Source organism: Mytilus edulis, chromosome 6 (assembly GCF_963676685.1).
Source record: "Mytilus edulis chromosome 6, xbMytEdul2.2, whole genome shotgun sequence".
Lineage (NCBI taxonomy): Eukaryota > Metazoa > Mollusca > Bivalvia > Mytilida > Mytilidae > Mytilus > Mytilus edulis.
This window is the reverse complement of record NC_092349.1, coordinates 3,788,956-3,803,853: the sequence shown is the minus strand read 5'-3', so window position 1 is coordinate 3,803,853 and position 14,898 is coordinate 3,788,956. Positions and strand designations below refer to the sequence as shown.

Genomic DNA, 14,898 nt, shown 5'->3' with positions numbered 1-14,898 from the left:
GCTCATTAGTTAAAGTCATATACTGTGGATTCATTTATTTTAGAAGAATCAATTTCCGTGGATTGATGAAAACTTGCATTTTCGTGGGCATTTGATATCCTGGTTTTGCCAATCTCTGCCTACAGAGCCTATAGAAATTGTATAATTCATTGAACATTTGAAATTTTGTTTTACTTGTACAAAACGAAAATCACGAAAATTGGTATCAAATGAATAATAATGAAACCACAGTGCTGAATTTGATTTTAATTTGATTTTCATGCTTTATAGGGAGCTAACTAATCCCATAATATTCACATACTTTGTTTTTCGAGTTACATTTAAATCCAGATAAAATCATTGGGCTAACATATAAAAAGTGTGAGATAAGGTATTGGAGCACTTTATTTTAACATAAAAAAAACAAAAAATCACGAACAAAAAACATTTAACATTATACAAATATGATTGAAAATGATATTTAACAAACACACAACTGAAATGGCAGTCATAATTTTATATCATATCAACAGACAAATTCATTCTTCTTTTTCTAATTAAGGAATGATGCAGTCTTCTATCAAACTCAAGACATGATTTATTTAGTATCAATGGAACAATATGAATATCATGTCTTTACTAGTAATAATGTCATAACTTAATTAATTTCTAAAAACAAATATGACGTATATATGGAATGGTTAAATTATAATATTACTTTAATAACTACGACACAGTACTCAGTACCAGAAAATTACAATAATACTTATTTTGTTCAGATCTGAAATGTTTCTTTACAACTCAAAAAGATAAACAAAAGTTTAATCTTGTTAGACTGTCCTCTAAACTTTAGAAAAGTGTAATTTTGAATAGTTCTTATTTGATTTAGACTTTGTTTAATTCATCTCTTCAATGAATCCTTTATCACACTTGACTGTATCACATGTTTAAAGTCAAATAACATGATATCCAGTTTGCCCTCCAACATGACTTCGAAGGGAAGTAACTGCAACTCAACTATCCATATATGTCTATCATTGTATTTGAATATGCTTCCATTTAAAGAAAGTTACTGCCATTTGTTTTAATAATAAGTGTTTTTCTAAACAAAACTTATTTTAACAGATATATAAGAACCATTCTTAATTTTATAAGTAAATACAATATATTTTTCCCTCTTGCAAAATAACTTATACACAATAAACCATAACAAATATAAAAATAAAATAAACTAATTTATCTAACAAATTATCAAAAATAAACCTCTTGCAATAAAACAACACTTGCAGCACATACACTATCTGTGTCCAGTTACAAAAAAATATCAAGATCAAGGAATAAAAAGGTGGTTCATATTTCCATTAATAACAGAAATAAGCTTCCGACAACTTTAAGTTTATTTTTCATAGAAAAAAATGTAAGCTTTAGAAATTGAGTATGAAAACATTTTCAGAAATAACATTTCCCACAAAAGTTAAAATATGCTATTCATCAAATTTATAGACAAAATAAGTGCAAAGTGCACGATACAAGCATCTGTTGTTATATTCTCAAAAATCAATATCTTGCAATAGTACAACATTTACAGCACATACAAAGTATGTGTCCAGATACAAAGGATATAAAGATCAAACAATAAATTAAGAAATAATTCATAGGGGCTTCAATATATCATGATTTTACCACGGGTTGGCCCTTTATGACAAATATTTTACCCTGAGCGATAGCGAGGGGTAAAATATCGGCATAAAGGGCCAACCTGTGGTAAAATCACGATATATTCAAGCCCCATGAATTATTTAGATTTCAATAGGACAAATACGGCAATTCTTTTGGATCAAAACACTCTAGGTGGAGGCAAGTATTTCCGTTCCCATAAATAAACACACTATTAAATTGGTGTAAAAGAACGGAACAAACTGAATTAGTGACATGCTTAAACTATTTACAAAAACGCAATTAGATAGTTTTGGATGAATTTAAATGATAATTTACTTATATTTCTCTAAATATATAAAAACATATGGCTTATAACACATTTAAGCATCTTTTGTTGACGTTTCCTTGTTGTGATGTTTTCGGTCTCACCAGCGTGCATTTTCCCCGTAAAATGCTTATATGCTTACGTCATTGTTCTACAACGTCGGGAAGCTCATTCATAAGAAAGCATACGACGTGGGAGTACGATCGGAACAGCCCAAACAATATATTCATATTTTACCACGGGTGTGTACTCAAAGCGTTTGAAGGACGCCATTTTAGAATGTAATGTATATATTTCCATAACTGAAAAAGCTTCAAACAAAGTTTATTTTTCACAGAAAAAAATATTTTGCTTTAGAAATTCAAAATGAATCAAAGTTTTAGAAAAATTATGAAAGTGTAATGTTTTCAAGGTATCTGTCTAGATATTCCGTATTTTATATTATAATTTCTATGTTGATTGTCTTTATATATTTCTTCTACAAAATATTTTAGAACAGGTCAAAATCTATATATAAGAAATGACAAAAGTTTGAAATCATTAAGAAATGTATCAGGATTTTTTTTAATTTGACAAATGATGGTTTGGGATAATTTTTAAATGCACAACTTGAGCAAATTTGTTAAGTCAAATATACAGCCTCATTTGAATCTTTAGTTTTAAAATGAAAAACATACAGCATATATTCCTTTGATGTATTTAATGTATTCATAAATTTCTTAGGATTATTTTGACAAAAAAACAACAAGGAGAGAAATGAGTCCTTCAAGCAAATATTGTTAAGCCTAAAAGGGGCGGTTTGTTTCCATGTAAAACTGGTCCTGTATATTTTGCTATCCTTTTGTTATCATTACAGCACTTTTTGAGTCAATAGAAAATTTACTTTATTGGTCCATGGTTAAGTACCCATACTAAAATTCTACACACAAGTCAGATTTTTCATATAGAGGGTTATTTCAATTTAAAGTAAATCATGGCCATTTGAATATTCTATAGACCACACATGCAATGACAATGAATTACTAGTATGGTATGCTAAAAATATCAGAACATTTAATAAATATGTTAACAAAGTATCTAATATGAACAATGACAAAAGAAATGCCCTTTTCTACCATATAAATTGTCTTATGATACGATTTCATTAAGTTATGCACAAAACTGTTTGTTAACATACATATAAATGAAGATAGAATCTAAACCAATTAAAACTATGAGCATTTAGAATATGATTCTGATGGTTTAATGAACGTGACAAGACATTATAAATTAACCCCTTTCACTCATAATTTCTTACTATAGACAATACCTGTCCGTCGTGTTAAGTATTATATAGATATCAAACTCCCAATATTATTTCTGTTGAAAAGTAACCAACTAAATATGAACACCTTATACATTGAGTATTTTTACTTCATACGTTAGTGCATATAATAAAACAAAGTATTTTACATATGAAAACAATGATTTAACAAGTCCATGAAAATAAAGCCTTTTTTGAACATCATTGATACACACTTTTTGAATACAGATATCAGTTGCTTTGACTACTGAGTACTTGTATGTTATGTCACCCATTTTTGACTTTTTAACATAAAACATATGACAAAATAAATGATTTAGATTTAAATTTTCTGTTCATTTATATACATATCATTCATTTTTAATTAAACTTTGTCATAACCACATTAAAGAGCATTTTAAAGAATTTTCTTTAAATTTTCAGAAAATATCAATTTAGACAGTTTATCTGATATTACAAGCGCAATATAACCCATTTTTCACTTTTAAACATGGTAACATATGAAGAAATACATGTTTATTTGCATACAGTTACAGTTATGAATATCAGTCAAACTTGAAAATATCAGAAGTAAAAAGGCAGTCATGTAATAGGATATAAATAATATCACACTCTATCATAAATAATATCTTAATATGCAATTGTAAAGAAGATCATTTACTGAAATTTTAACTCAGTAATCCCTCCTCCAACAAGACATGCAAGTCTTTAGTGGGTCTGGTATAAATAATTAAATAAGTGTAGTTTGCACCAATGCTTTGCTTACATTGATATAAAAAAGCTCTTTCTACTTTCAGTTTTTAAACACCTTTCAGGATCCTCTAGATTTGTCATAATGATCACCCAAATGAAATTCAGAAGCTGAAATTTCATTGGCTGGAGTTATAATCACCAAATCGGAAACTAAACACTTTTGTCAGATATTTGTATAAAAAGCATAGACAGCATCTGTATTTTAGCCACATTGAATTAATGTGTAGATTGGACTTTTTCTGATGACAAAAATGTACATTTATATTTAACGTGTATTTACAAACTCTCATTAATTAAATGATTACAAAATAATATGTATTGATTGTAGTTAAACATTACAGAACCCTCCTAAATTGCTATGATGACTAAAAATTAAACAATTTTTTTTGTCAAATACCACATTACTGACATATATATATATATATATATATGCAATAATATAATGAAACATGTACACAACCAAATATGTTTAAAGATGAAAATATGTATATATCTTGTGTAAATCAAAACAATAAATAACGAAAATACATGTAGTACGAGAAACTTTGGTAAAATTCTATATATATATTAACCATACATATATTTATCATTATTTCAAACATATTCTTTCTATTTGAAACATTTGCTGAATAAAACATAAATTGCAATTAACAAAATTCTAGAACCTTTAGTCTATCAGATTAAATTTGGCAATTAATCTTCAAGTTTTAAAGAAGTTCCTTTTTTTCCATTTTGTTTGATTTTAGGTAGAAGACAGTTTGTGACCTTCTTCCCAATTACATAGGTAGCATTCTTATTATATCTCTAAGCTGTGCATTTTGTGTTCATTTGTTTCTATTAAATTGAACATAAATTGATGAAAACACTATTTCAGAGTACCTATGCATAGAAAAATACAGAAAAAGTGCTTATTTTCTAAATTTTAAAAACCTGGATTTTTTTAGGTGTTGAGTTTGATTGTCATTTTAAAATTTGTGATTCATAATAAAAAAAAATAAAATTCCAAAATTTATGGTTCAACTTTCACCTACTAAATTAATTAAAAACCAACTATATTAATTTACTTCTTCTATATATTAAGCCATGCAGCTTGGTTTTTTTTCCCAGTCGGTCAAAAATTCTTGAAAAGATAATGAATACTTCATGAAAAAATAAATCATTTGCGAATTATTACAAAGCATTTAAAAATACAGCTTCAACAGTTTATAGTTTTACATGAACTACTGCTTTAACTTGGATTTCTTTTTGATGAGCATTTCTGTTTATTATCTTAAACAGCTGATCCTATTACTGTCATAGAAGAGAACACTTGTAATCCTTTGGTATACTGTATACTATACTGAAGTCTGAACCTGAAAAAAAAGTAATATTCATTTCATTGGCATCAATGAAGAAGAGCAATTATTTCTCTGCTATAAAAACTTGGAATGCTGCGAACACTAAAAAACATGCCACTAACCCAGTTTGGTCCAATTACCTAGCTTGAAAGAAACACCCTTAAATGTTAGCATAGTTAATTCAAAATTTCATTTTCAGAATAGGAATCTATAAATATTAAATCAAACTCAAAAAAGAAGTTTCATTAAAGTATTCGCTAATTAGTTCACATATGTAGTGTGTTATAATTATAAAGTTATGAGTATGTATCAAAAGATCACTTTCGAGTTCATTGCATTTTTATCAAAAACTTTGGTTTTAGTGAACATCATTCGTGTGTTAAGTGGCATCATCATATCTTTCCCATGTTGAGCGAGTGGATTGAAAAAATAGAATGTTATATTGCATCAATTATTCGTCAAATTGAATTCTTATAATTGATAATCAGCAATGCTGTCATTGGGGGAATTGTAATTAAGTATTATGAAACAAACTTATTTCTAGTTAATCCTGCATTATGATGATCACAATGATCCTTGATGAAGTTTAATAATGCAGAGATAAAAGTGATCCTCTATATCTCATAAATAAGTGCATAATTGAGGAACCTTTGTGGTGAAGGACATATAACTCAAAAGTGGTTTATTCAAACACTATTAATTTACTTCTCTGCTACTCCTTTCCTTATTGTTTTTTTTAACTAAGTGCATAGACCACTTTGAATTTGTGCAGTTATCTATATCTATTTTCAATGTCACAATGCTTTATGTTATTATGTCACAGTAAGAGTCAATTGTTTACAAGTTTCCATAGAACTGACGACAAATATCAACCAATCAGAAGTTACCCTTCATACAGCTTAAGACAGATACCAACCAATCAGAAGTTACCCTTCATACAGCATAAGACAGATACCAACCAATCAGAAGTTACCATTCATGCAGCATAAGACAGATACCAACCATTCAGAAGTTACCATTCATGTAGCATAAGACAGATACCAACCAATCAGAAGTTACCATTCATGCAGCATAAGACAGATACCAACCAATCAGAAGTTACCATTCATGCAGCATAAGACAGATACCAACCAATCAGAAGTTACCTTTCATATAGCATCAGAAACAGGTACATACCTCTGTGTACGGATGTGATTTTGGTTTTGCAGGTTTCCCTCGGATTAAAGCGTAACAAAATAATGTAATGAACATCACAACCAGGAAGTAACTAGTGTGCATCAGATGTAGGTTAATTACAGATCGGTCCTCCTGTAATATAAAAAAGGATATAATAGAGAACATCATATAAAATTCAATATATTTTCAAGTATTACCAATATCATATCAATTGTTTTTGCAATGGACTTTAAAGAAATTGATAAAAACTGATGAAATTTGATCTACCTTATTAAAAAAATCAAGCATTTTCCACACTTAAAAGTATTATTTTCTGAAATACTACAATGCAAATAAATTTACACTCAATGAGGGTTGTAAAGGGTTATTTTCGTGCAACGTGATCGCCGTTTTTTTATTTCACATTCAACGTGTTTTTACTTTTTTATCTGACGTTCAGTCGTGCAAGACGGGTGCCTCTTTCAACGTGTTCTGCTTATTTAATTTTACGTGCATCATGATTTTCAAAGTCTTATTTTGCGTGCTCGGTATTTTTCAAATAAAATTCAAACACTTGGCAGGGATTGTCAAGAAATACTTTTTTAAAAGCCGTAAACCAATAATATCATAAATGTGTATACTAAATCGGGAATATCAAGTAAAACAAAGAGTTAATATATACAAAAAGACAGTGACTCAGTCACAAAAGGTTAAAATAAAAGTATTCATTTTTCGTGCAACGTTCATTACAGAAATTATGTCTTATTTCACGTTTTTTTCGTGCAAGCACCCCCCTTTACCACCCTCCTCAATACATGTCATATGCAATATCAAATGCAAAATTTTTATGATGTCATTTTTATTTTCAGGATTCTATTTTTTGTGCAAAATATTGTAGTGTATCTTTGTCATTAAAACTAACACTTATATGTGGATGACGTGTGAACATTTGTTTTACTAACAAAAAACATAAGAGCCCTGTATCAACATAAAATCAACAGAAAAGGAGGAAGTACCACCAATGTTACATACAATCCAAGGAAACTGGTTCCCAATGTCATGAAGATAAAAGGTTTTTGATAGTAAATCAAATCAATAAATCCTGGAAAAGTTAACATCATATTGATTTTTGGACCCCTTGCAGTTTGATAAGACGCCTACAGATAAAATAAATGGTATGAGGGTCTATTTAGGTCATAGCACCAACATACTCTTATACCTTCTGTTCAACCACATAACAAAGATAAAACCCTTTCCAGTTTTTACGTTTCCTGATCAGGATTTTTATAAAGAAGAAAACCATTCCCACAAACTGTACCAGAGACAAACAATTTCCTGCTAATCTGTATCTTTGAGTAACACAAAAGTATTGTAATAATTAAGACTAACATGCCCCAATCACCTCCCAGAACTCATTAGACAGAAAGTTTACTCCCTTTGTTATAAATCAATTTACTTACAAGAGTCAACATCATGTTGATGTTTGGATCTCTGGAATGTTTGATAAGTAGGTGTGGACTACCTGGACACGCCTTTTTCCCACCTGCTTGACTACTTTTATGAATGGCCACCATCTTACTATGGTATTCTGCTCCTGATTCATTCATACCATAACAAACTCCAGGTTGTCTGCATGGAAAATGTTTTGAAATGAATTAACATTTTAAATTAATAATAAACAGCCACATCATGAGTACATCATTTCTCCTTCCTTATTACCACTCAAAACGTTGACTACTACACAAAAAAAATCATTTAATTTGAAAATATTCTTGATTTCAAGTATATAGATGTATCTGTTAATAAATGGTGGACAAGAGATTCCAGTAACTCATACAGGTCTATGAATGGGTGAGCTAAAAAAAGGGAGTTATTGTACATTTCTGAAGGTCTTTATAACAGACTATCAACAACACTTACCTAGTTCTCCCCAATTTTCAATTATGTTCTTACTTTTGATTTGTTCTAATGTAGGATTGTAAACAAAATGACTACAACGGGAGTTTTAGCACACACTTTCCATTTTCCAATGAACCCCACTTTTAACAATTTTACCTATTATGTCTGTTTTGTTTTGCTCACACATTTGTGTCAACATAATAATGGAAGTCTATTTGACTGTCATAAATCAGAGGTTTAGAATAGCTTGAACCAGGTTTAAAACATTATATTCTACGTAAGGAAATGCCTATGACAGTTGAATTCCATTTGTTTGATGTGTTAATAGTTTTTGATTTTGTCTTTGATAAAGGTCTTTCTGTTCTGTATTTTCCCTATTGGAGTTCTGTATTTTTGCTATTTTACTTTTTCAAACTTGTTGAACATATACCTTTCCATAGCATGCCTAGGTACATATTTCACCTAAGGTTAGGTGCAGAGAGGCATAGTTTTAAGGTGAAGTGTACTTCAGCACAGTTTTATATTGCTTCATTACCTGACACTTGGGAAGAAATAGGCAGGAGCCTGAAAGTTGACACAAGCCAGTACTTTAACAGTTGAGCACCTTCCTGTCTTCAAACAATGGATTTGATTCCAAGCAATAGGTAAATATAACGTCAAATTCATTGTGTCTTCTAGCTTATGATCTGAAATAGAAAATATTTTAAATAATTTAAAATTTTCATTGTACAATAAATGGAGAATGTGTCCATGAGACACAGATGATACCATCACTTGCATGTTATGTTATAAAGGGAAATAACTAGATACGGTAAATTCAGAAATTTTTGTGAGCATTAAATATTGCTGTCTTGTCATTTGAGACTAAAATGCGATTTTATTTTTTTGCGATGTTGAGCATTTGAGAAAAATACTGTTATTTAAAAAAAAAAATTCAAAATGCGAGTTTAAATTTTTGCAATTATGACCCTGTCGCACATGTCACATTTTTCTCAATAATTAAAACATCGCAATAATTTCTGAATTTACACTAACTATAAAAGTGATGCCACCCAAATTCCAATTTTTGGAAGTACATAAGAACAGTTAGATATAAGGACGTAAAAGGGTTACACTTAATGTCCTGCTCCCCATACCATTTCTAACAGCAATGGCATCAAATATTTAGGAAAAAATAAAGAAACAAGGGCAACTATGATTACATTGTTACAAATGAATGTAAATAAACACAGTTTTAAGGTGTTATGGGTTTTAGTATGGTTTCTTGTCTAAAAAGTAACAGTAACTTAGAACCAAAATGCATTGGCTGGACTATTCATTTAATTTCATGGGTTTTGTAAGAATAAATGAACATCAAATATACAAATGTTCAACAAATAACAAATTATATATAGACTTTGTATACAGACTAAAACACAAAATCAAATATCCACAAGTTTTCCTCAATCCATTAAAATAGGTACTCATGAAAATAAATAAATCCAAAGCATTTCAATGGATGTGTAAGGTTAGAAAATGACATTCAATTTCACATTTTATCAAACTTTTGGAATGAGTGGTGAAACTTGATTTGATTTTGAGTTTTGATGTTTTAACACCACTTTTAAGCACCCCATTTAGGCTATTTCGTGGCAGCCAGTATTTATTGGTGGAAGAAGCCAGAGAGTGCCCAGAGAAAACCACCAACATTCGATAGGAAAACTGAAAATCGTAGTCAATTAAGATTGGAGTTGAGTGCACACGCACAAACGGTGTTTGAACTCACAACCTCAGTGTTGACTGGCTAGGGATTACAGTAGTAACTACTTAGACCACTCGGCCACTGAGGCCCCTGTTGAAACATGTGTTACAAACCAATCTTTCAATGTTATTTTCAATCTCTGTGTAACTTACCTCTCAATCCAACCATACTACCATTGAGTGATGCGTAAAGGAATGTTATATTGTTTGGCATGTGGATTAATTCTCTTGTAGGAGTTATCTCCACCCACATTGATATAGATGTGTTCCTGTAACCATAAATTAATTATTATCTATATATAAATGTCTTAAATTGAATAAAGTGTATTAATGAAAAACAATGTTTAAGTGTATATGTATATTTCTTGTAATTTCAATAACCCTTCTGTGTCATTTGGTCTGTTGTGGAGTGTTGTCTCATGGGCAATCATACCACATCTTCTTTTTTATACTTGATGATTATACAGTAAATACAAACTCATTGTGTCGAACTGGGTTGAGTTGTAACAAAGATAAGTCAAGGAATTTGTCAGTTGCTCAGTGCATTCCTAACTGTTGTTTTGTTTCATCTAACCTTGGGTGACTTTATAAGGTGTAATACCACCATTGATTTTTCCCCCATTAGTCTTTGTTAAATTTGCACTTTTCAAAAAAATTGTGCATAATTCATCTTTGTTTCAAAGAAAGAAATACGTAACACGAGTAAAATTTTAAATATTTTAAGGGTTTCCAGACAGACCTAACTTTTAATGCAGGCTTCACATTTTATCAGTTTATCTCAGGATAAGCATAAATCTTAACCATGTTAACTTACACAACTTCATCATTTGTGGGTCTAGAGAAATGTGACGTTGGTCTTAACTTTGAGTATATATGGTGTAATCTCAATGGAGGTTCAAAATCTCCTATCTGTATGTCAGAATCATTATTAGTAATACAAAAGTCAACTTCAGCAAAGTTCTCTAAAAATGCCTGCCATTCCTGAAAAATAATAAATCATCAAAATCAACAATGTTAACAGCTCAAGTATGTAGTACAGTATAGCTTTATATTTCAAAGAAAATAATTGTTTGAAATAGCATGATTAACATATGCATGTTCTAGCTATAATGCAGCTAAATTGAAAGGCAGGCCTGTCCTGTCTGTCTTAAAGCCCTGCCTTGTACTTTTGTTTTCTAAAATGCCATAATATATTCATAATTTAATTTTCATGGTTCAATAACAGTTTATACTCAACATGCTCAAGTGATTCTTTAAATTTCATGACAACAACAAAAAAAATAATCCATTTGAATTGAAATCATAGACATGTTAGAATTAATTTAACGTCCTTTTTTTATGCTTTACAACAAACCTTAAAAATTTTTGGAACAAAGTCAGTAGGGGACTAATAAATGGAAGAGATGGAGTGTTATTGCCGATGAGACAACTATTGAACAGAAACCATATATTTATATTTGTAGTATCATTTATTGTACTCCATGTTTGTGATCCTCCCTAAAAACTGTCCACTTGTTCATGATCAATGTACTTACCTCAGTTAAATCTGGATTGTAGAGGTCATTAGATTTAAAATAATAAGACAGTGAAATCAAAGCTATGGCAAATGCTCCGAGACAGACCATGAACATCACCAGTGGAGGACGGCTGCTGGTAAATCCTTTCAGATTCTCCCATAATGTCATTTTGTCAGCCAAATCTCCTGAAAATAATGGGGATAATTAATTAATATTCAGTGAAAAAATCAAGAAAATCTTGGTTTCAGACTCTACGATGTCACTCACGTAAATGTTTATCACCTTGTTAATGTGCATTTCATCAAAATGATTCAGTATGGATCATATATTGATGTCTAATTTGCGAAAGTCAAATAAGAAAATTACCAGTTTCCCTCCAACATACGGACAAAGGGAAATAACTCCACCTATAATCACAACAATATAATTCTTTTGGAAAATAAATCTACCCACTGGCATTTACCTTTGTACAATTTACAATACTGGCTACCAGTACTTATCATGCTTTTCATTCTAAACATTTGGATAATATGCCAGTAACCAGTTGTCATTAATTACCTTAAATATAAGACAGTCAATCTTGTTTGTGTTACAGTTTAAAATCATACACATCTTCAGCACCTGAAGAGCTAAATATCCTTCAAATACTCTTGTTTATCATCCTTGAAATGCTTGATGGGGAAATATAACTTGATAAGAATTAAAGGCTATATGTTTCCCTGAATTATGACACTTTTTATCAATTAACACAATGATCTACCAATTTTTACAAGCAGGAAATGTGTTTTACCTGCATTTGTGTTTGTATCACTATTTAAGGCCATGGAAAATTAATTGTTGGTTTCCCCTAACATGGGAAAATTTTAAAGGCAGGCTTTTTTTTTTTTTTTTTTTATGTAACCATGTGTAATTTTATATCTATATGTTTTGTTATAATAACGGAACTATAATCTTGCATATTTCCAACACTTTTAGTTGTCTCTGCAAAAAAAAAAAAATTTTTTTTTTATTATTATATTATTATATATTTTTTTCTAAAGAAAAATTTAATGACCCGGCGGTAAAAAAATGACCCGGTTGGGTTAGGGGAAATCATCAATTACTTTTCCATGGCCTAATGTGAATAATGTCACTCTCTAGTATGGCAATAATAAGATCTTCAAATTTGATATCTGTCAGTGCTACATATCTGCAGGAACATATATATTAACTGTTCTTTATACTTGTATTTAGCTTTTTCTAAATTTGCCAAAAAAAAATATATAATGAAACTATAAATATGTGTGGGGAAAGAAATTTTTAAATGTGTATTTCTAAGGATTTTTTTTATAAATTAAATTGCAAGGTACATAGCTTGTGTTTTGTTTGTCAATTATATATACTGAATTAGCAACAATTTCTTGTAGTAATAAAAAGATTAACAAATTGATTTAATTATATGTAATTAATCTTAGAATAACAAATTCCTCGATATAACATTGTGTAATAAACAGATTAATCAGTTGATTTAATCATGTGATTTAATTTTCACACCTTCATTAAATGGATTATGTGTATTATTTCTACAGTTATAATAAACATTTTAATTAACTAACATTCTGGAAGCTGTTTGATTGCATAAATTTAACATTTGATAAAAGGGTTGGTGAAGTCCTAAGATGACATAAACTTTTAATGCTTCACTGATGTTTGGGCACCATGGGTGCTGAAATAAATATTGAGTATGTTGGAGGTTACACATTAAATGTGTTTTGACTAGGTAATTTACTTTACCATGTTTAAAGGATGCTGATTTACACAGTTGTTCTTTTTAAATGTTTTTGATTGTATTTTTTTTTATAATGTAACCATGGTCATATTAGTCAATTTCTTCTAATCAACAGTTCGGTTTCAATACAATTCATAAAACAATATCTGGAATCCTTATTTGAATGTGGAGATTTAATAAGTAATATCATGAATAATTTTGCTTGTTTTCCTAAGGGTGAAATAAGCAAGTGAAATGATTTAAAAAGATAACCATATAGTTTTACTCTTCTAGTTTGAACCCTTTTTACCAACGGTTGGTGAAATATGTAATGGTTTATTTTTATAAATTGTGACTTGGATAATCAGAGAGTTAACTCATTGGCACTCTTACCACATCTTCTTATATCTCCATGTTTATATTTCTGACGTTATCACATTACTTTAGTGAGTAGATTAAAATCAGACACAGTAAAAGAGACTATAACATTGGAACTGATCATCTGAAGTATTGCACACTTTTCGCATTTATTTCATCTTTAAAACAGAGTCAAAGGAACAATTATGAATAATTTAATCAGACATGGTACAACCTGACAACAGGCACTAGAATTGAGAATATCTGTCAATAGTAATAAAATATATGCAAACATCTAGCCTGTGATTAGTACAAGTTTCATTAGCATCACTCCTACCAGTAAATGTTCTTAGCCAGGCATGATTTTTAAAAAATTTTCTTTATTAATTCACAAAATCCTGAGGTAAAAAAAGATTTGTATAAGCTTTTTACTTTTAGAAAGTATACCCTGGGAACAGTATATCTATGTTAATATATATGTTCCTGTTTATCAAGGCTTTTCAATTGTACGTGTGCAATATATTTTGCAGCTTAAATTTCGAATTTTTATTTGCTAACTTCTTGTTCCGTAGTTCTGACATGCCAAATCAGAGATTATAGTGCTTCAAAGTTAAATTATTTAGCATGCATGACTCCATGTGATGAGTAGTTCTTCCACTGACAGAATAATCTGCAAAGACAAGAGTAAATAAAAACTCATTAAAAATTTACCAAATATATTACAGTTTATGATCAACTGTAAATTCACGACATCCTATCGCCAGTTTCAGCAGCAAAAACTTGTCAAAATGTTGTCAAATCTGGAGCATCAAACGTCACAACTTCCGGAACCCATTTTGAAAGGTAATATATCACGTGATTTCTATTCCACATGGCTTCTATAATCACCAAGGGGAACCGCCCACTTCTAAAGTAAACGTGGAAATGCCATCGAAGTTTGTAAAAACTTGGCATTAATTTTCAACATAATGCTATAATATCAATAAAAATACATTAAAGGGATATCTTCAAAAGTAATACGGCAATAAAAAATTATAGATAAGTCTAGAATAGGTGAATCTACTTGTTGAACTAAATAAATGGAACAGCCAAAACAAAACATGTGATTCTGAAGTTTGTGTATGACG

At 29.9% G+C, this 14,898-nt stretch overlaps 1 protein-coding gene across 4 annotated transcripts; it reads right to left on the bottom strand.

The window, feature by feature from the left end:
- Positions 1 to 366: 366 nt before the first annotated feature.
- On the bottom strand, positions 367 to 14,822 carry LOC139526970 (transmembrane protein 248-like). 4 transcript variants are annotated; one of them, XR_011665231.1, is made up of 9 exons: positions 14,483 to 14,822; positions 11,686 to 11,852; positions 10,965 to 11,131; positions 10,304 to 10,419; positions 8,946 to 9,096; positions 7,972 to 8,140; positions 6,533 to 6,664; positions 2,214 to 5,371; positions 367 to 1,674 (listed from the first exon to the last, which is right to left on the bottom strand). XR_011665231.1 is itself a non-coding variant. In XM_071322163.1 (8 exons), exons 2-8 carry the CDS (start codon positions 11,833 to 11,835, stop codon positions 5,354 to 5,356), a joined length of 903 nt encoding a protein of 300 aa, XP_071178264.1. In that variant the 5' UTR covers positions 11,836 to 11,852; positions 14,483 to 14,822; the 3' UTR covers positions 367 to 5,353. The 4 variants fall into 4 exon arrangements, 2 of the variants coding, with proteins under 2 accessions (XP_071178264.1, XP_071178265.1); XR_011665232.1 differs by having other exon boundaries at positions 14,495 to 14,616; XM_071322163.1 differs by having other exon boundaries at positions 367 to 5,371.
- Positions 14,823 to 14,898: the final 76 nt, after the last annotated feature.